The 22,849-nt window shown below is 42.2% G+C and overlaps 1 protein-coding gene across 9 annotated transcripts in view; it reads left to right on the top strand.

Annotated features, from left to right (window-relative positions):
• gab1 (GRB2 associated binding protein 1) overlaps positions 1-22,582 on the top strand; it is a 234,172-nt gene extending 211,590 nt beyond the window's left edge. For 4 of the 9 annotated variants that reach the window (XM_033012477.1, XM_033012648.1, XM_033012890.1 and 1 more), the window contains 5 exons: positions 3,269-3,358; positions 7,937-8,036; positions 14,822-14,954; positions 19,595-19,732; positions 20,924-22,582. In XM_033012477.1, the coding sequence (XP_032868368.1) occupies positions 3,269-3,358; positions 7,937-8,036; positions 14,822-14,954; positions 19,595-19,732; positions 20,924-21,079 (617 nt within the window). In that variant the 3' untranslated portion in view covers positions 21,080-22,582. The remainder of the gene's footprint in view (positions 1-3,268; positions 3,359-7,936; positions 8,037-14,821; positions 14,955-19,594; positions 19,733-20,923) is intronic. The other 5 variants (XM_033012569.1, XM_033012975.1, XM_033013042.1 and 2 more) reach the window with 3 other exon arrangements.
• The last annotated feature ends 267 nt before the right edge of the window (positions 22,583-22,849 follow it).

Here is a 22,849-nt window from a genome sequence, read left to right on the forward strand (position 1 = left end):
GTTTCCTTAACATCAGCTTTCTTTATTATTTACCATTGGCGAGGCTAGGATTTCTTGCCCATCTCTACAAACCCCACTTACTTGAACCGCTAGTCCTTTCATCGAAGGTGCTCCCGTGGTATTAGTTTAGTTTTGTCTATTGTCACGTGTACCGAGGTACAGTGAAAAGCTTTTGTTGCGTGCTAACCAGTCAGCTGAAAGACAATACATCATGACCATCGAGCCGTCCACAGTGTACAGACGTGCGATAAAGGGAATAACGTTCTGTGCAAGATAAAATCCAGAAATGTATGATTAAAGATGGTCTGAAGGCCTCCAATGAGGGAGTAGGTAGCTCAGGACTGCTCTCTAGTTGTTGGTGGGATGGTTCAGTTGCCTGATAACAGCTGGGAAGAAACTGTCCTTGAATGTGGAGGTGTGCAATTTCTTATCTCTTGCCTGATGGGAGAGGGGAGAAGAGGGAATGGTCGGGGTGAGACTTGTCCGTGATAATGCTGATGGTGTTGTCGAGGCAGCGTGAGATGTAAATGGAATCAAATGGAAGGAGGTCGGTTTGACCAGGGTGTTATTGTTGACCTGGTATTATTCCAAGATTTGGGCCTAGCACCAGTGAAGGAATCTGTTTAAGAAGGAACTGCAGATGTTGGAAAATCGAAGGTAGACAAAAGTGCTGGAGAAACTCAGCGGGTGCAGCAGCATCTATGGAGCAAAGGAAATAGGCAACGTTTCGGGTCTGAAGAAGGGTTTCGACCCGAAACGTTGCCTATTTCCTTCGCTCCTTAGATGCTGCTGTACCCGCTGAGTTTCTCCAGCACTTTTGTCTACCAAGGAATAGAGATTGTCTTCCAATTATATTGGATGTGCATCTTGATGGATAATCTTCAGATGTTGTTCCCTTGTGTTTGCTGCCCCTTCCTCCTCTATAGTAGTGGTTGTGGTTTTAAGGTGTGGGCAGGAGAATCTTTTGGAGAAATAGTCACCTTGCTCCTTACTGCATAGTACTGACTATTTGTGTTTTCTTCACACTTGTGTTTTGTGAGAGCATTTAAATGACTGTCCATTTGAAGAAGTGACTCTGGACAGTGGCAGCCTCAGGACGTTGATGGTGGGATTTTCAACAATGAGAATGCTGTAGAATGTTGTGTATTGTTGATTACTTGTGGGCGGAGCACCAAGGCAAATTCCTTGTATGTGAATACTTGGCCAATAAACTTACTTCCTCACTTACTTAAACTTCTGTTATTGTAGATGACTTTAAATGGCACTTATGTAATGTGCACGTTGCGACTTATGCCCCTGTCCCACTTAGGAGACCTGAACGGAAACCTCTGGTGACCTTGCGCCCCACCCAAGGTTTCCGTGCGGTTGCCGGAGGTTTTGGTCACTCTCCCTAATGGTGGAAAGTGGTTTCCGCGTAGTCGAGGCTTCTATGTTCCTGCGATTACTTAAAAAAAAAAAAAAAACGTCCTCGACTAAAAATAGGTTGCCGTTTGGTCGAAGCCAGTGGAGTGGGGTCGCTATTTACTTACAGGCAGTCGAAGGCCATCTCCTTCGCTGACCGGCCATTTTGATTGGCTCATTGGAGTTTTCAGCAAAGATCCTGGAGGATCTTTGGTTTTCAGGACCTAGAAGATCCGCCGGATGGTAAAATGCCCGCTAACTTTATTAAACTTCTTAAAACTATCTCCACTCCTTCTCCCCCCCCCACTTCTCCTCTACCACCCTTCTCCTCTCCCCCCTTCTCCTCTCCCCCTTCTTCCCCCCCCCCCTTCTCTCTCCCCCCTTCTCCTCTCCCCCCTTCTCCTCTCCCCCCTTCTCCTCTCCCCCCCTCCCCTCTTCCCCTTCTCTCTCCCCTTTTCTTTCCCCTTTTCTCCCCCTCTCCCGCGCTCTCTAAAGGACTTACCGTGTCTGTGGCAGCCGTTTACCTTCCTCTTCATCGCGCAGACAGCGCTCCTCCGCTGTCCCTGGCCCCCACCTTGGCGATGTGTGCGTGTGCGTGTGCGTGTGCGCGTGTGCGTGTGCGTGTGTGCGTGTGCGTGTGTGCGTGTGTGTGTGCGTGTGCGTGTGTGTGTGTGTGTGCGTGTGCGTGGTCGGTAGCAAACATCCTGTAGGATCTGTGGTCAGTAGATGCAACTCACGCTTCGGTCGAGGCTTTCCAGGGGAGTGACCAGAACCTCTGGCGACTCACGGAAACCTTGGGTGGGGCGCAAGGTGACCAGAGGTTTCCGTTCGGGTTTCCTAAGTGGGACAGGGGCATGATCAGCCTGTGCATGAATGTTGCCTCACTGTGTACACGTATGGGCTGCTTCACTTCCTTGCAAGATGTGAAGGGAACCAAACATCATGGATTTTCTGCAGCTGTAGTTTCTTGCCGCTCCGTTGCGTATTCCTGACTGCATGAAGGAAGAAAGTTCAACTGCATCATCAGTGTGGCAATTGTTGAATGAATACATTGCCCTGAAGAATTCCCACAGTGGCATCCAGGGACTGGAAGATCGACCTCCAACAATTCCCCCACGATGCCATTAGTTTAAAGCTCATTTCTGCCACTTGACCGTCGGTTTGTGTTTGGACAAATGTCATCGTGAGAAATTGAACTGAATGACTTTGGTGAAGCCAAAAGTGAGCAAGTTATGGGCTAAAACAAATAAACTCTCCGTCACTTGCTGCTGATTGAAATTCTAATGATCTTCCAAAAAAGCTAAACAGTGATTGTCCATTTGTTTCGGTACTAATTGTACATTATTGTAATTGTATTTGTACTGCAACTGCTTGGATAGAGACAGGATGGTTGGAGCACACATCTCTATGCTGGAGCTGGAGATGTTGATCTGGTGACATAGCCTAATGTATCAGAGAGCAGGCTATCTGTGACCCAGGTTATCTGGTATCCCAAAAGTAAAATAGATGGAAGGGTGTGTGGCTTTTGTGCTTGGTGGTTATAATGAGCATCTGGGAACAACCTATTGATTACTTGGCAATACCAGAGAAAAATGTTACACTTGTGCAAATGCCTGGTATTTGTTCCTACACTTTACGGGACGCATGCTGTCGCTTTTTGCTCCTCTAACTAAACAATAAATAATGCTTTAAGCCTCAAGCATGAGCATGATGAGGTCCATGATGGTCTGCCAGAGGTATAGTCATTGCTTTTGCTCAGCTAGTTAATACTTGCACTTGCTAACTGGCCATGCTGAAGTCCAATGTTGCACAGCCAGGTTACTGAAGAAATATTATAACCGAAGAGTCTTCTTTTCTCATCAATTAGGTCAAAGTCCAAAAATATTAAGAGCTAAACCTGTTTTAGAACGAACTGATACTCAAACCATAGGTGACTTTACTCCAAGACGACACAAGGGTAGGTAATGTTCAGCATGCTATATTTAGATGGCTTGGAACTTTTAATTTACTAAATTCTCAGTAATATCCCATACATTAAAATTGATCCATAAAATAATATTAACCATTCCATCAACATGTTACATTTTGCTTTGTTGATCTGTAGCTATGGTAACTCTGTTTGCATTTTAGGCTTGTTTTCTCCTTTTTGAAATCTTCATTGGCTCACTGAATAATTCCTGAATGAGTCACAGAATCTGCTTGTTGCTTCTGATTCAGAATTTTCTACATTAGTGTAATATTTGCATTTTTACTGGTTGCTGTTGTCTCTATTTAAAATGTTTTGATTCTTTTGCTAGCGATTCAGTTAAACCTTCAAAACAGAATTGACTGACAACTTAATGGTCTTCCATTTAAGGACTGGGAAACTCATTTCATTACTCTGAGAAAGACAGAACTGAAAGTTAGATTAGTGTGACCTCTACTGATCAAACGCGGGAATGCAGAAAGGGCAGGGGAAATTATAACTACAGACTGCTTTTTAGAATACAGGTGCACAACCTTTTATCCGGAGTTCCCGAAACCGAAAAGCTCTGAAAACCAGACATTTTTTCCAGGATGTCGTCTGCACACCAAAGCTCGCGTTTGGCGCCAAACTTGACCCGAAACGACCCACGGTCAACCCAGGTCTGTACTACTGTAACGGCTGCCTCCTCCCCGGAGACCGGGGAGACACTTAAACATCTGTAAATCATTGCTTAAATGTCAGTCAGTTAGTTTGGAGGGCTTTTATGTGAAGGGGGGGGGGGGGGGACTTTAATTCTTAGTCCCCTACCTGGTCGGAGAGGCGGGGAGCGGGCAATGCCTTACCGGGTCGCCGTGCAGTAAGCTCCGGAGCGCTGTGGCCGCCGACTCCCAACATCGCGGAGCTGGGGCTGCGGGCGTCCGGTCGCGGGCGGCGCTGGATTTGGAGCGCCGCGCAGCCAGGGGTAGAGTTGCCGGGGTCGGAGCACCAACCGGCGCCGCCCGCGGCCGGACGCCCGCAGCCCCCATCTCCGCGATGTTGGGAGTCGGCGGCCACAGCGCTCCGGAGCTTACTGCACGGTGACCCAGTAAGGCATTGCCCGCTCCCCGCCTCTCCGACCAGGTAGGGGACTAAGAATTAAAGTTTCCCCCTTCACCCCCCCCACCACATAAAATCCCTCCAAACTAACTGACTAACATTTAAGCAATGATTTACAATGATTCCCCGGTCTCCGGGGAGGAGGCAGCCGCTCCAGACTTTTCAAGCCGCCCGCGCTACCTACCTAATCTACGCTAAAAGTCTTCCATTCGGAAATCTGAAAAATTCCGAAATCCGAGAAGTGTCTGGTCCCAAGGCTTTCGGATAAAAGGTTGTGCACCTGTACTGTTAGTTTAGCCTTCAGCGTATACACATTTTATAAACCTCAAGTGTAAATAGTTTTCATTGAATCTGCTTCATAAATCTTTGGAAAATGGAGGACTAGAGAAGGGGAAAAAGATTAAATTGCAGATTGAAGATTTCGAAATGAGTTGTGATTTCCATCACCAAGAAAATTTGGAATGTGTGTGTCAACTTTAACATTACTGTCGTTCAATAGTTTCAAAAAAAGATGCTTGTAGACAATAGACAATAGACAATAGGTGCAGGAGTAGGCCATTCGGCCCTTCGAGCCAGCACCGCCATTCAATGTGATCATGGCTGATCATCCCCAATCAGCATCCCGTTCCTGCCTTCTCCCCATATCCCCTGACTCCGCTATTTTTAAGAGCCCTATCTAGCATTCTCTTGAAAGCATCCAGAGAAACTGCCTCCACAGACTCACCACTCTCTGTGAGAAAAAGTGTTTCATCGTCTCCGTTCTAAATGGTTTCTCCTTATTGTTAAACTGTGGCCCCTGGTTCTGGACTCCCCCAACATCGGGAACATGTTTCCTGCCTCTAGCGTGTCCAAACCCTTAACAATATATGTTTCAATGAGATCCCTCTCATCCTTCTAAACTCCAGAGTGTACAAGCCCAGCTGCTCCATTCTCTCAGCATATGACAGTCTCGCCATCCCGGGAATTAACCTTGAAAACCTACGCTGCACTCCCTCAATAGCAAGAAAGTCCTTCTCAAATTAGGGGACCAAAACTGCACACAATACTCCAGGTGTGGTCTCACTAGGGCTCTGTACAACTGCAGAAGGACCTCTTTGCTCCTATATTCGATTCCTCTTGTTATAAAGGCCAACATGCCATTCACTTTCTTCACTGCCTGCTGTACCTGCATGCTTACTTTCATAGACTGATGTACAAGGACCCATAGATCCCGTTGTACTTCCCCTTTTCCCAACTTGACGCCATTTAGATAGTAATCTGCCTTCCTGTTTTTGCTACGAAAGTGGATAATCTCACATTTATCCGCATTAAACTTCATCTGCCATGTATCTGCCCACTCCCCTAACCTGTCCAGGTCACCTTGCATTCTCATAGCATCCTCCTCACAGTTCACACTGCCACCCAGCTTTGTGTCATCTGCAAATTTGCTAATGTTACTTTGAATCCCAACATCCAAATCATTGATGTATATTGTAAATAGCTGCGGTCCCAGCACCGAGCCTTGCGGTACCCCACTAGTCACTGCCTTCCATTCTGAAAGGGACCCGTTAATCCCTACTCTTTGTTTCCTGCCTGCCATCAACTTCTCTATCCATGTCAGCACTCTGCCCCCAATACTATGTGCCCTAATTTCCCACTAAGGTCCCACTAATCTCCTATGTGGGACCTTATCAAATGCTTTCTGAAAGTCCAGGTATACTACATCCACTGGCTCTCCCTTGTTCATTATCCTGGTTACATCCTCAAAAAATTCCAGAAGATTATTCAAGCATGATTCCCCCTTCGTAAATCCATGCTGACTCGGACCGATCCTGCTACTGCTATCCAAATGTGCCGCTATTTCATCTTTTATTATTGACTCCAGCATCTTCCCCACCACCGATGTCAGGCTAAATGGTCCATAATTCCCTGTTTTCTCTCTCCCGCCTTTGTTAAAAAGTGGGATAACATTAGCTACCCTCCAATCCACAGGAACTGATCCTGAATCTATAGAACATTGGAAAATTATCACCAATGCGTCCACGATTTCTAGAGCCACTTCCTTAAGTACCTTGGGATGCAGACCATCAGGCCCTGGGGATTTATCAGCCTTCAGTCCCATCAGTCTACCCAACACCATTTCCTGCCTAATGTGAATCTCCTTCAGTTCCTCCGTCACCTCAGATCCTCTGGCCACTAGTACATCAGGAAGATTGTTTGTGTCCTCCTGTAGAACTCCAAGGATTATTTTTAATTTGATTGTGTGGTTGATATCAGGAGACAGATCTTGAATCTTTGCAGTCGGAAGGAGGTTTTGTTGGCTGGTATGCTTTAGAAATTCAGGTGTGTAATGTCTACTGTTTTCTGAGCTCTCAAATTAAAATGTACAATTGTATAGGCATGTAAAATCCTTGGAGCGTAGAAGGCAGAGGGTGATCTTATAATGATGTATAAAATCATGAGGGGAATAGATAGAGTGAATACAGAGTCTATTTCCCAGGGAATGGAAATGAGGAATTAGAGGACATATTTTTAAGGTGAGGGGAGATTTAATAGGAGCCTGAGGACAACTGTTTCATACAGAGGTTGGTGAGCAGATGCAACGAGCTAGCAGAAGAGGTCGATGAGCCAGGTCCAATAATAATATTTGAGAGACATTTGGACAGGAACGTGGAAAGGATTGGAGAGATATGGATCAAATGGGAGTTAGATGTGGCCCTTGTGGCTAAAGGGATCGGGGGTATGGGGGTATGGGGAGAAGGCAGGTACAGGATACTGAGTTGGATGATCAGCCATGATCATATTGAATGGCGGTGCAGGCTCGAAGGGCTGAATGGCCTACTCCTGCACCTATTTTCTATGAATCTATGAAAATTGGGCTGAGAGACCTGTTTCTGTGCTATATAACTGACTCAAAATCAGTGTTTTCATTCCTTGATCAGAAGGATAGGGGCACAAATGCAATCTATTTTTGCCTAGTGCAGCCAAATCATGGAATTTCCTTGTGGACTTGGAGTCAGACTTGCTTAACTGAAGAAAGACTGATGTTTAAACAAGAGATTTGATGACTTTTTTTGTGACAGGGATAGTGTGAGGAATGAGTTTTTGATTGGGGCTCCCATCTTCTGTTTCTCTCTCTCTGAGAATTAACTGCATACTGTGTGTTGCCAGATGTTTTTTCTGGTGGTCAGGATAATCACTAAGAGTTGAAACGTGTGTAAAAACACAGTTGAAACTGTAATAAAATGTAAAAATCATCACAATGCTGTATTAATTTTGAGTATTTTGTAAGAACTCAGTAATGCTAGTTTACATCTACCTGCAGTGTTAATTACTTAGTAACTGCTTGGGGTTTTAAAGTTTTCCTTTCAAAATATAGCAAATGTTCCATCTGAACTGTTTAACATTTTATATGTTTTAAGAAAATGATATTACTCAGCAAACACCTTACTTTATATATAAAAGATATACTCATGTGCACTTTTTATACCACAGTTAAACCTGCTCCATTGGAAATTAAACCTTTACCTGAATTTGAAGAAATGCAGGAATTAGCTCCAGTCAGATCGCCAGTGACCAAAACCTTCATCAGAGAGTAAGTTTCTGTTTAATGTAAGCTGTAAGCTTCTGTAAGCTTCTTTTACCATTGCATTTATTCAGCAATCTTTGGATAAGGTTGGCCTGGAAGGAATTGCACTCCTAACCACTTGTGTGCTTGCTTGCAATTTGTTACGGGTTTGAACTTCAGAATAATATTAGAGGAGGTCTCTGACTTTATGCTGACTTTAGAAAACAAAGATTCCTATTAAGAATATATTGCCATGGTGACAATCCACCAGAGACTTGTATCCTCTCCTGCCATAACTCATCTGATTCACTCCTTGAGCATTGTCTCCTGACTTGCTCTATTTAATCTCAGAAAACAAATATCTTATTCCGTTAGTCTATAGCTCTATGATCCAATATAATTTAAAACTTAGTTGTCACTGTCAATAGCCCATCTACATTGCCAATATAAGAAATTGCAAAGTTGCTGACGAAATAGCGATATGAATAAATGTCTGGAATTACTCTGCAAGTCAGGAGTATCTTTGCAGAGAGAAACATAGAAACTTAGAAAATAGGTGCAGGAGGAGGCCATTCAGCCCTTCGAGCCAGCACCGCCATTCATTGTGATCATGGCTGATCGTCCCCTATCAATAACCCGTGCCTGCCTTCTCCCCATATCCCTTGACTACCACTAGCCCCTAGAGCTCTATCTAACTCTCTCTTAAATCCATCCAGTGACTTGGCCTCCACTGCCCTCTGTGGCAGGGAATTCCATAAATTTACAACTCTCTGGGTGAAAAAGTTTTTCTCACCTCAGTCTTAAATAATCTCCCCTTTATTCTAAGACTGTGGCCCCTGGTTCTGGACTCGCCCAACATTGGGAACATTTTTCCTGCATCTAGCTTGTCCAGTCCTTTTATAATTTTATATGTTTCTATAAGACTTCCCCTCATCCTTCTAAACTCCAGTGAATACAAGCCTAGTCTTTTCAATCTTTCCCCATATGACAGTCCCGCCATCCCAGGGATCAATCTCGTGAACCTACGCTGCACTGCCTCAATCACAAGGATGTCCTTAAGAAGTTATTAATATTTCAAATCCCTGGTTTTGGATCAGCATATCTTCTATTCTCTTGCACAGTGCTATTCCACCATGAGAGAAAGAATGAAATACTCTCAGGTTATTTGATAAATGAAGTACATCCGCTTATTTAATAGATACATTCGATTATATAAGTAAGTAAATGCATTTTCATTTTTTTTAGCTTATTGTCATGTTGTAAATAATGGTTTTGTTCTTTTGGCTGGAAGGGTATAAACTACCTGTCCCTTCATGTAGATCTTGTCTTTTACAAAATTTAATTTATCCTATAATATTATAAACTAATCCCTTAATTGAGATCTGTGGGATAAAGTAGGGACAGACTGTAAATGCCGATGATTTATTGGTCCGCACCCAGTTCTGCAGAAGCAAGACCTTGCATTGATGCCACAAAACAAACTCTTAAGTGTATTTATGGCATTGATTTTGGTATCAGCTGAAAGAACGTAATGTGTGCAGGCCAGAACTTGCTTCCTAGGACTTCGGAGTTCATTGTTCAGCATATTGTACCGAAACAGGTTAAACTCTTACTGAAACTGTCCAGGTTCTGGGGTGTCTAATTGCTTAGATTGGATGCATAAACCTACTTGCCATCTTTCACAGGACCCTGTGTTCTTTTAATTTAGTTAAATAAAGCCAACAGTTTAATTAAATCATATGAATCCACATATATTTGTTGATTTTTGACAAAGCAATCCTTTATGAGATGCATTATATGAAAGTACTATTTTCAGTGGGCAAAGGTTGGCTTATTTGCAAATTGTACTTGGTATTCATCATCAGGTCTATTATCACAATGATTCGTTTTGCAAACTTAGTCTTAATATTAGATTCCACTAAATCTGTTTCTCCATTCGGTTTAGCTTAGATTGTTTATAAAAAGCAAACCTTAAATGTAACTATACCAATGGATTTTGAAGTCGACAATTGAAGATGGGTGTGTTTTTTTGCGAATGTCACATCCACCAGTCAATTTGGGTATTGATAGCAAGGAAATCAGCATTTTTATTTTGCTTCAAGCACCTCGTCTAACTGGTTGAAGGTGTGGTGCATGGTGCTGAGTAAACAGACCTGAGAGAAAATGACAGAAAGACTGGTTACTTGGGATCCATTTGGGAATTTTTGGGCATTTTTGGAAACCATCGAATCATTTATCAACACTAAATACTTGTGCTTTAAGAAATATAATTAGCTGGAAGTCTGGCCTATGAGACTGGCATTTATCAAGGCAGAATTTAAATTCCAAATGAGATGTAAATCTTTTGGGCAATATCTTGCAATTTGGTGTCCACACCCCCTCTGCCAATAAGTTGCAGTTGCGTTCTGCACCCATCCACATGATTTGAGCTTGTACTGGGGGGGTGGGGAATGACATATAGCCCCCTTCTAAAAATATACAGCTGAGGAACGGAAATACAAATGAACTTAAGAATGAAAATCTATTTCAAAAAACTTTTTTTAAATTTAAAAATAAATTATGATCATATCTTCATTCAACTAGTGGTCCAATATACTTTGGGCTTGTTGCTTCATATTTACAATTCACAATACAATACAATACCGTTTATTTGTCATTTGTACCTCACATGAAGTTCAAACAAAATTTGGTTTCTGCAGCCATACAAGAAAAGAATCAAGACACACACCAACACAATTTCCACAAACATCCATCACAGTGAATCTCCTCCTCACTGTGATGGAAGGCAAAGTCTTGTCTCTCCCCTGCTCTCCATTCCTCTCCCGAAGTCAAAGTCAAAGCCTCCAGCGGGCGCTAGCAAGTCCGCAGCCATTTAAAGCCGCGCCGGGTGATGTAAGGCCCTGCTCCGGGTATTGATGTTGTAGCCCCCGGCGGGCGCTAACATGTCCGCGGCAATTTAAAGCCGCGCCGGGCGATGTAAGGCCCTGCTCAGGGTCCCGATGTCGGAGCCCCCGGCGGGCGCTAGCAAGTCCGCAGCCATTTAAAGCCGCGGCGGGCGATGTAAGGCCCCGCTCCAGGTCACTCTCAACCCCGCAATTCGAGCGGGAGAAGTCGCCGTTGCCGGTGCCCCGCAAAGCAGTCTCCCACCGGAGTCGGGTCGCAGCCGCGCGCCACCGCAGCTCTCCACGCTCCGAAGCTGGCCAGCTCTACGATGGTAGGTCGGCAGCACCGCAGCTCCGCAGGCTCCGTGACTTGAGCTGTCGTTCCGGTTGGAGGCCGCTCCACGGCGCTAGGCCCCAACGGCAACGGAGACCCGACAGGGAAAAGGTCGGGTCCCCGTGCAGGGAAAAGATTTTAAAGTTTCCCCCACCCACCCCCCGCCCCCCACACATACACAGTCAAAAACCCACCACAAACTTTACACTCTACAAGACAATAAAATAAAAAAAGACAGACGGACTGCAGAGGCCGCTGTGACGTTGGTTGCGCCGACAACCCACAATACAATACAATACAATTTATTGTCATTTGAATCTCAAAAGAAGTTCAAACGAAATTTGGTTTCTGCAGTCATACAACAAGAAAAGAACCAAGACACACACCAACACAATTTACACAAACATCCATCACAGTGAATCTCCTCCTCACTGTGATGGAAGGCAAAGTCTTGTCTCTCCCCTGCTCTCCATTCTTCTCCCGATGTTAAAGCCTCCGGCGGGCGATGGCAAGTCCCGCGGGCATTAAGGCCGCGCCGGGCGTTGTAAGGCCCCGCTCCAGGTCGCCTTCAACCCCGCAACTCGGGCGGGAGAAGTTGCCGTTGCGGGAGCTCCGAAAAGCGGTCTCCCACTAGGGACCCGCGAGCTCCCGATTCACTAAATACTCTCTACCACATGGTCCCTCGCCACCCCAGGCTGAGCCAGAGGCCCTGAGGAAGGCCAGGGTTGCATAAGATTAGCATTCAGCTGCCCATTTCCACCTAAACAACATCTGCAGGGCTCAGTCCTTGAGTAGTGCAGGGGAGTCAGTCCTCAGGTGAGAAGATTCCACCCTGCGGCTTGACAAGGGACCGGCTTTGACAATGAATTGGCTTTTGGGAGGTGTGGTGGATAAGACCTTCCACCAATCTGGCCACTAAATGAATAGTGGCTGATAGTCATTAACCCCCTGATGTGGCAGATCGGTCCCTCCACACCAATTTCCTTCCATTCTCTACCCTGCCTATGCTGTCTTTGTGTTTCCTTTATTTGGCCAGCTGTCTAGGCCACAATCAAAGTCATAAATAAGATAAATAGTAGATAAATAGGATCGTACTTCCTACTGATGGCAAAATTAAATGATAGTAAACCCAGAATATTTGAGAATCTGCAATTTCTGCAGAATCACAATTTAGAGAATAAACTAAAAAGTAGTAAGAAATATGTGAATCTAATGGGGTGTTTTCCTAATATTAGTTTCTATTGCAATGCACAAGCTTATTTTATAATTTGTTTAAGAAGGAACTGCAGATGCTGGAAAATCGAAGGTAGACAAAAATGCTGGAGAAACTCAGCGGGTGCAGCAGCATCTATGGAGCGAAGGAAATAGGCAACGTTTCGGGCCGAAACCCAAGGGTTTCGGCCCGAAACGTTGCCTATTTCCTTCCCCTCCCCTCCCAAGCGTTCGGGCTGAAACGTTGCCTATTTCCTTCGCTCCATAGATGCTGCTGCACCCGCTGAGTTTCTCCAGCTTTTTTGTGTACCTTTTATAATCTGTTGTTGACTTTGTGAAATGTGCAACATGTAAAATTGTTGGTTAGGATATAGAGGTGATATTGAATATTTCTCTGTTGCGATTTTTTTTTTAAATGTTCGGCCCCTTTTGCTTGCGTCTCCTTCGCATTTAATTGTACATCACCTGTTGAGAAGGGAAATAGGCAGCGAGGCTCTTGCCCTGTAATGCTTGTGCTGGCCACCAGGTGGTCTACTAGGACAATCAGATGAAAGCACATTTATTTGTTCAGGAGAGCTATTGGGATTGACCACCTAGCGAAGAGCTGTACCTCATCGTTCAGTGATATATGTTACTGGGGATTTCCATATATAAACGTTTATAAAAGCAGTTTTTTTTTTGTTGGGTTGAATAGTATGAACAGTGTTTTATAGCTCAACAAATTTCATCTAATAGTAATTGACAACGGAAATTGGGGAAAAAATTACATTTTTCTGTATTAAATTGAATTGTACCATTCATGATATTCCATAACAGTTCACATGCAATGAAATTGTAATGACTAGATGTGTTATCCACTGTTTTAACAACTAATTCAGCCAGATATCATATACAGATACCGTAAACAGCAGTGAAAGATATAACCAAGTTGTGTATTTTTGTGATGTTGGTCGAGGGATACATTTGGGGCAGCACAACCTGAGAACTATCCTCTTCACAGGACACAGCATAACATCCCAGTGTATTGTACTCCCCCAATCCTCCTAGCTGAAGTTGTGTTCAAGCCTTTGTACCAGATGTTAGAAACATAGAAACATAGAAAATAGGTGCAGGAGTAGGCCATTCGGCCCTTCGAGCTTGCACCGCCATTCAATATGATCATGGCTGATTATCCAACTCAGTATCCTGTACCTGCCTTCTCTCCATACCCCCTGATCCCTTTAGCCACAAGGGCCACATCTAACTCCCTCTTAAATATAGCCAATGAACTGGCCTCAACTACCTTCTGTGGCTGAGAATTCCAGAGATTCACCAGTCTCTGTGTGAAAAATGTTTTTCTCATCTCGGACCTAAAATATTTCCCCCTTATCCTTAAACTGTGACCCCTTGTTCTGGACTTTCCCAACATCGGGAACAATCTTCCTGCATCTAGCCTGTCCAACCGCTTAAGAATTTTGTAAGTTTCTATAAGATCCCCCCTCAATCTTCTAAATTCTAGTGACTACAAGCCGAGTCTATCCAGTCTTTCTTCATATGAAAGTTCTGCCATCCCAGGAATCAGTCTGGTGATCCTTCTCTGTACTCCCTCTATGGCAAGAATGTCTTTCCTCAGATTCTCCTTAATCCTCCTTAATTCACAATAGCACCAAGTTAATTTTTGGACTTACCTGAAAGGGCAGATCAGATTTCTGAAAGATGCCACCTTATACATTACACCTGTCCCTCCGTACCGTCCTGACCTGTCAGCCTAGGATTTGTTTTCCCCTCAAACCCCAGAAGTAGGATTTGAAGCAACAAACGATTCCTCGATGGCACTGAGCTACAAGTGGTTCACACATATCATTTTGATTATAATATTAATTTTTGTTATAGGGAGAGCAAAACAGTTTAGTTCTTATTCTACAAATTGGACATTTTCATAGTTTTAATGTAACCATTGCCTAGTGTTCATTAAAAGTAAACCAAATATTGAGAAGCAGATTCGTTTAAACTTTTTAAATAATATTGAGCATATTCAACATTTCAAGTTGTTGCCATGGTTCCTGATATTTTTGCTACTCTTCATAATTTTACCTGTCATCTTTAATCCTAATTGTCAAAGCTGTTTCACGTGAAAATGTAATTTGAAGTTCTATATAGCATGTCAATTCAATTAGACAAATTAACATTATTTTACATCATTTATTTTATTCATTAACTTTCATATTGTCATGAATCGAACATAACTTCTGATTTATTGTCATCAGTTCATTCTCTACCTCATCAACTTAAAAAATGATGTGCAAATAGCGTTTCTATATAAATGGTGAGCTTTTATACGGGAGGAACATAAGGTGTAACGATATGGACTGTTGCTTTTTTTCCCTCCTCCGATAATTCGTAAGAATCAGCCACTCCAGGTTTCCTGTCAATCCCCGACCAACCTCCGTCCACAGCACTGCTTCCAGCACTGATTCACATGAGGACAGTGAGGAGAACTACGTGGCCATGGAGTCTGCACCCTCCACAGATGATCCAGTATGTAACCTTCACATTCATCCATTTTATTGCAGTAATATCATGTTTCAGGTTCAGCAGAGAAGCTGGGAATACAGTGCCCTGGAGGGACAGAGTATTAGTAGCATTCACAATTGGAATTTGCAAGAGCAACAGACAATGTTTCTCACACATGATTCTTCTCATTAGAAACCAGGTTATTAACAACAGGTGTATATTTTCACTGAATAACTTTAAGGTAGGATGTTTGTTGGTTGCCCGTGCTAATGCTGTATTTGTATCTAGAACAAGTGGTTCAAAAGCAATCTTTGCCTCAAAGGTTGAATGTCATTATGTCCCAAAATGGCCAGTTTGGAATAATGAATTTAGAAAGACTCTTCATTAATATGTGGGATTACTCACGTTGGGTTTGTCCTTTTTAAGCCTTCTTTCTTTGATTCTTTAGGATTTCTTCTAGAAGCTTCTGACTTTAACTATTGCTTCTTTTAGGGCAACAAAGCTTCCTGCTACCTTTTGCAGAGTTGTTTTCCTTTCACTCTCTTTCTCAGGATCTATGCTATTCTGCTTCATGGCTCTGCTCTGTGTTTGTGGTCTTTTGAATCTTTCTGCTTGCTCTGGTTTCACCTTTTTTTTACGTTTTACATTTCCTTTCTTCCTGTTCCTTCATTTTTAGTGAAGAATCCTTCTATGGCACTGTCCCTATCACACCCATTGAACGGGAAGTATCAGGAAGAGAATGGGCAGAAGAGGTGAGGTGGTAGATATGGGGACAACAGCTTTTATATCTGTAAGCAGCTGATTTTTATTAACCGCTTTATTTTTCATGAAAAGATTTTGTATGTAGTATTCTTTCTGGTCAACTACGCCTGAGCACTCCGTTAAGGTCACACAGAGGATAATGTTCAATAATCCTATGATTACTATTGAGATGATTTATTAGTTATAATGCACCAACCACTCTTCCCGATTTGGTCATTTAAGCCTGAATTGCATGCATCAATGTAGATAATACTTTAATTTATCCATTTTAAAAGAAGGGAATCTTTCTCATGCAAACTCACGGGTTATATAGAAACATAGAAAATAGGTGCAGGAGGAGGCCATTCGGCCCTTCGAGCCAGCACCGCCATTCATTGTGATCATAGCTGATCGTCCCCTATCAATAACCCGTGCCTGCCTTCTCCCCATATCCCTTGACTCCACTAGCCCCTAGAGCTCTATCTAACTCTCTCTTAAATCCATTCAGTGATTTGGCCTCCACTGCCCTCTGTGGCAGGGAATTCCACAAATTCACAACTCTGGGTGAAAAATGTTTTTCTCACCTCAGTCTTAAATGACCTCCCCTTTATTCTAAGACTGTGGCCCCTGGTTCTGGACTCGCCCAACATTGGGAACATTTTTCCTGCATCTAGCTTGGCCAGTCCTTTTATAATGTTATATATTTCTATAAGATCTCCCCTCATCCTTTTAAACGCCAGTGAATACAAGCCTAGTCTTTTCAATCTTTCCTCATATGACAGTCCCGCCATCCCAGGGATCAAACTCGTGAACCTACGCTGCACTGCCTCAATCACAAGGATGTCCTTCCTCAAATTAGGAGACCAAAACTGTAAACAATACTCCCGATGTGGTCTCACCAGAGCCCTATACAACTGCAGAAGGACCTCTTTACTCCTATACTGAAATCCTCTTGTTATGAATAATGTTAGTACTGGGAGGTAGAAACAAGCATTCAGTAAAGATCTGGAGAGAATCAAAGGAGGTGGGGACGAGAAAATAAATGCATTTAGGTGATGGTTTATGGAGAGATGTGCTCTGTGGTCACAAGGAACTGCAAATGTTGGTTTACAGAAAAAGACACATAGTGCTGGAGTAACTCAGCAGGTCAGGCAGCATCTCTGGAGCACATGGATAGGCGCGCTTTGGGTCAGGACCCTGGTACAATCAGATCCTGACCTGAAACGTCACCTATTTTGTCCATGACCCACTGAGTTCTCCAGCACTTTCTGTTCTGTAGTAATAAGGATATTTGGGTCCTGATGCCTTCACTATCCTGTGCTGCCACCTTCAGGGATTTTAAGACTTCTACACCAAGGTCTCTGTTGATGCTCAGCTCTCCCTGGCAACCAACAATAGCATTACCATTATTTTTCCTGCATCTAGCTTGTCCAGTCCTTTTATAATTTTATATATTTCTATAAGATCCCCCCTCAAAAAAATACATTCTCACACTAAACATAATTAAATTCCACCTGACCAATATCATTCTGGAGCCCAAGATTCTCCTCCTGATTATTAGCTGCAGTACCATTGTTTTTGTTTCACATGCAAACATACTACTCATACATCCTACATTGACATCTAAGTCGTTGATGTATACAACAAATTGCAAGGGTCTCGTCACCTATCCCTGTGGTACACCTCTGATCACAAGCTTCCAATTACAAAAGCAATAGTACACCACCACCCTCATTCTTCAATTATCAGGCTGATTTAAGTAAGTAAGTAAGTTAGTTTATTGGCCAAGTATTCATATACAAGGAATTTACCTTGGTGCTCCGCCCACAAGTAACAACATGACATACAGTGACAGTTACGAATGATTCAGAAAACACTAAACATTAATAATAATAAGACATTAATGATAAAACACCATTGATCAAGCATGTGAACCAACTAAATACCAGATCAAAGGGAGGCCACAGATTTTTGGCTGTTGAGTAGAGCAACTACTCGTGGATAAAAACAGTTTTTATGTCTGGCTGTGACAGCTTTGACAATCCGGAGTCGCCTTCCAGAGGGAAGTGATTCAAAGAGTTTGTGGCCAGGGTGAGAGGGGTCAGAGATGATCTTGCCCACTCGCTTCCTGGGATCAAAATTGCCAACTTGCTGCCATCCCATGGGCTCTAACATTTTGGACCAGTCTTTCAAATGGGACCTTACTGAAGTCCATTAGACTGGATCTCCTACCAACAGACTCGCCCCAATTAATTCTTGCTTTCCCAGGTGTAGATTAATCCTGTCCCTCAGATTGTTTCCAATTACTTACCTGCCAGTGATATTAGATCAGTTACCTCTAGCGCCTTGCGTATTGCCCCATGTGTCCCTAATGGGCCCCACTCTTTCCCTGGTAAACTCATTCTTAACACGCCTTGGGATTTTCCTTATTCTCATCTATCAATGATACTTAATGCCTCTCTTTGCCCTATTAGCGCCTCTCCACACTCTCTGTACTCCTGAGAGGATTATCGTCAGTACTCTTTTCCTGCCATATTGTTCTCTTCTCTTTGTTCACCAAGGCTCTGATATCCCTTGACAACCAGATTCCAAGACTTGCTATCCTTACCCTGACCCTTACAGTAATCTGTTGGTCATGAACACTCTCCATTTCATTTTTAATAGACAATTGAGCTAAACCATATTCATGGTGGATTTTTCCTAAAGGTGACTTTAAATTTAAAATAACTGCTTCTGAAGTAAACATTATAACAGTAAATACTGTATGAACTTGTTCCATAATCCAAGTCATCTCACACCTTTTTACCAGTTTTCCACTTCCGTTTAGGCTTATGTACCATTGAAGGCAAGATTGTCTAGTTGTAATTGCCTTCATTCATTGAATGAGCTTTTCCTGTCTTTCACATGCCAGGGGAAGCATTGTAAATAGATCCGCTTCTCTGGGCTACAGATCGCTTGACCAATCCTGGAGTTTAGAGGGATGAGTGGGCATCTCATTGAAACATATAAGATTGTTAAGGGCTTGGACACGCTAGAGGCAAGAAACATGTTCCCGATGTTGGGGGAGTCCAGAACTAGGGGCCACAGTTTAAGAATAGGGAGTAAGCCATTTATAAAGGAGATGAGGAAACACTTTTTCCTCACAGAGAGTGGTGAGTCTGTGGAATTCTCTGCCTCAGAGGGCAGTGGAGGCAGGTTCTCTGGATGCTTTCAAGAGAGAGCTAGATAGGGCTCTTAAAAATAGTGGAGTCGGGGGTTATGGGGAGAAGGCAGGAACGGGGTACTGATTGTAGATGATCAGCTATGATCACATTGAATGGTGATGCTGGCTCGAAGGGCTAAATGGCCTACTCCTGCATCTATTGTCTATTGTCTAATGCTCTCTACAAGACACTTTCAAAGGGGCATGTTTGTCAGCAGCCACATCTTCCCTCTGACAAGATGATAAAATTACTTATAGTGTTTCTTAAATAAAGCAGCAAACAGAAGATCTGGAATATCATTCCAATGAAAGCAATTGTTTTTATAAACATAGATAGAAATTAATCTATAATAATATGGTGATTATATGGAATGAGATGACCGAGAAGGTAGTTGAGGCAGCCACAATAACATTTAAAAGACACTTGGACAGGTACATGAATAGTAATGATTAGAGGATGTGGACCAAATGCGGGCAAATGGGACTTAGATGGGGCATCTTGGTCGGCATGGATGAGTTGGGCCAAAGGGCCTGTTTCCATGCTGTATCATCTGATAGTAGTCATGTTTGTCTAGATTTTCCAATCATTCTTATAATGTTATAAACAAGGTCACGTTAACCTTTTGGGAGGTTTTATAACATTTTGCTGGGGTGGGGGGGAATGATGGTGTCTTCTTGTTCCCATGATAATGTTGGGCTTATTCCTGTCGGACTTTTGCAGAGCATTAAACAAGGAATACTACAATGTAGTGATGGCGGAAGCAGTTTAACGCGATCTAAAAGTGACAAACAACAAGTTGAGTATTTAGACCTGGATCTAGATTCTGGAAAATCAACACCTCCACGAAAGGTACGAATGGTGAGAATTCATAACCTGATCTGTGTAGTTTTTTTAGTTTAGTTTACTATTATCAAATATACCGAGGTACAGGGAAAAGCTTTTGTTCGCGTGCTGTCCAGTCAAAGAATTTACTACAGCTGCGCGAAGTAGCGATTAAAAATAATTGTAACACTCATAAATTTTCAATAAAATATGTAGAATTGCCTGTGATTTAGGAACCAACCCTGAAGTAGTCCTATCATTTCAAACCCTCACTCCAGCTGGAGATGAAGCATTGAAGAGATGCAAGTCTACAAATTTGTCTGCATCATTCTTCTTGCATTTAACAAACTTTCTAACACTTTATAGTGTTGCTCCCAAACTAACACTTTGTTAGTGCTGCTCCCAAAATCATTGTAGCAGGCTCCCTTGCAAACACATCCAGTTTGATTTTTCCATCACACATGGAAGGGCCATTTGTCTGCAGTGTCAAATATTTTTTTTTTAAACAAAACCCAGATATTTATAGAGGGCACTGCTGCCCCTTGAGATACTTTCGTAGTGATTTCCATGATTGGTACCCCATATATCTATATTCTTAGAGTCTCCCATTCATTTCTGACCTGATGAATTGGGAACTATTTATCTTTTTACAGGATTTCTTCTGGCCACTAAATTTTAAGGTGAACCTGTTGAAACCACTGTATTATTGGAATCCCAGTTTGAGTCAGACAGCATAAGGTTTGTTTGCTAGATTTGTGCAGCAGCCTGTCTGTGTAACTACAGAGAGGTATGCCTGACTCTTTTAAATAGTTTTCCAGTTGAGTCTTCATCATTACATTTTTGTTCTCTGTGAGAAAACCAATTTAGGTTCAGCCCAATGCAATCTCACCAGAAACAAAGTTTGGGCATGACATTGCACTGGTGTTATTTGGGTGAGCTGAAGGCCAAAGCATCTTTAGAGTTCATACATTTTGGCACAGGAGTGTTTTTCTTTGGTAATGCACAGATACATTTCTTGGCTATTACACTGTAAGACCAGCCATTATTTTTTTATTTGACTTTATTATACAAAATCTGCGATGTTATATCTACTCGGGTGTGGGTTCTGAGGTGCTGAAATTTGGGAAATGTGATCAAACGTTGTCACTGTTGGAAATGCGATATACTCAGCCTTGATTTGGACTACGAACTGGATAACACTGTACCCTTTTGTTTGTTGATTTTCAGAAAAGCAATGGTACAGGTACAGTAGCAGCAGATGAAAAGGTAGATTATGTATTGGTGGACCAAGAGCGAACACTGGCACTGAAGAATACCAGAAAAGCATGGACAGACGAAAGACAATCTACTGAGTCAGAGACTCCAATTAAAAGTGCAAAGTGACAAAGTGTCATTAACCGAACATCACGACATGTTGAGATGCCTTTTTATTCCTGCCACTCACGGCATTCTAGCCAGCATGCTCTAACTTGAATGAGCCATCGATCAATTTATCAAGTGACTTGAGATTTTACATACAAGCAGCATACATCATCAAAAAAGGGGAAATGTTGGAGTCGTCAATAGCTGTAATTAAGTCCATGCTGTGAAGGCCATCTTTGACACTATGTCTGCTTCAAGCACTCTAATAGGTTAATGTAGTTTTAAAATGCCAATGGTAGTTGTTACTTTGGTACATGAGAAGCTATTAGTTACTGGAGGAATCTGCGCTTGGAAGTTGATTCCTTATATAGAAAATAACTTCACTTTTAATTCTAGTCTGAATCATGGAAATATCCAATCTGTAAAGTATGTTTTAGCTGAACTAATTTTCTAATTTTTTTAATTAAAATTCCAGGTTATTTAAGCTAAGTTAGATGAGGCATTCTTTGACACTTTATAGACTTAACAATGGTAGTTACAATAGAACTAATAAAACATTGTTAAACATCTCTCTTGCAACATTGCTGGCAGTGGCCTTTAGATCACCACGATCAATAACTCTTTGCAAATAAAAAACAGAATCCCACATTCCTTGCCAGTATTGAACAATAAAGGCCAATGTTTTCTTATTCTACGGTAGACAAAAATGCTGGAGAAACTCAGCGGGTGAGGCAGCATCTATGGAGCGAAGGAAATAGGCAACATTTCGGGCCGAAACCCTTCTTCAGATTCCGAAACCATTATTCTACAATGTGTTTACCAAAATGACTACCACAGGGGAAGAGGTGTGCACTACATGTACTTAATACTTGTTGAGTTGGTAACTCTGGCAGGTTGAGACTTTAATTCTCTCTGTGGTTTACAGATATGATTTTAACATTGAACAGCGCAGAATGCAGATTTCTGCAGGGTAGAGTCTTGCATTCCTTGTCACTGATCCAGAGTATAATTAAATTGGTGTTATGGTAGTGAGATGGCTCATAATTTTTTTACTGAAATGGTATTTCTCGCCATAATTCTAGCGTACCTGTGTCTTAGAATCTTTTTGCAAAATATCTGTTCTATTTCAGAAATATTTGATTTATTTGCAAAATGTAAATTTTGTATTACTTTCAGAACCAAATTCTATTTGAAGCTATGGATGGTTTCTTTTTTTTGCATTTTGTTGGCATTTTGGGAGAGTGCATACATTTTTTTTAAGTTCGTCTGTTTATAATGGGAACTAAGTTATGTCAAATATCCATCTCTTAAAGCTACCTACATCATTTCAGTAACATAACCACAACCTTATCTCGGGAATGTGATTATATTGTATATAACTTGTTTCATCACTTATAAAGTGCTTACAAACTGTAAATGTACTAAAAATTACTAACATTTGTATTTACAAAAAAATGTCTATATGCATAAAAATGTTGGAGCCCATCAAAGATTTTATCATTAAACCTTGAATGAATTACTATATTATGTGTATGCTTATAGATTTCCAGCACACAGGCCTTGTACCTAAAATAAATACCTTGTCAGAAGCACCCTTTCCACATATTGTAAATCACACATAATGATTATTAGTATGGAGTAGCACAACCATTTGTATTTTAATGAGTTCATCAAAATGTCAGCCATAATGTAAATGTAAAATTAAATCAGTTGCATTATTACATACATAGACAATAGGTACAGGAGTAGGCCATTCGGCCCTTCGAGCCTGCACCGCCATTCAATATGATC

Source organism: Amblyraja radiata, chromosome 1 (genome assembly GCF_010909765.2).
Source record: "Amblyraja radiata isolate CabotCenter1 chromosome 1, sAmbRad1.1.pri, whole genome shotgun sequence".
Classification (NCBI taxonomy): Eukaryota; Metazoa; Chordata; class Chondrichthyes; order Rajiformes; family Rajidae; genus Amblyraja; species Amblyraja radiata.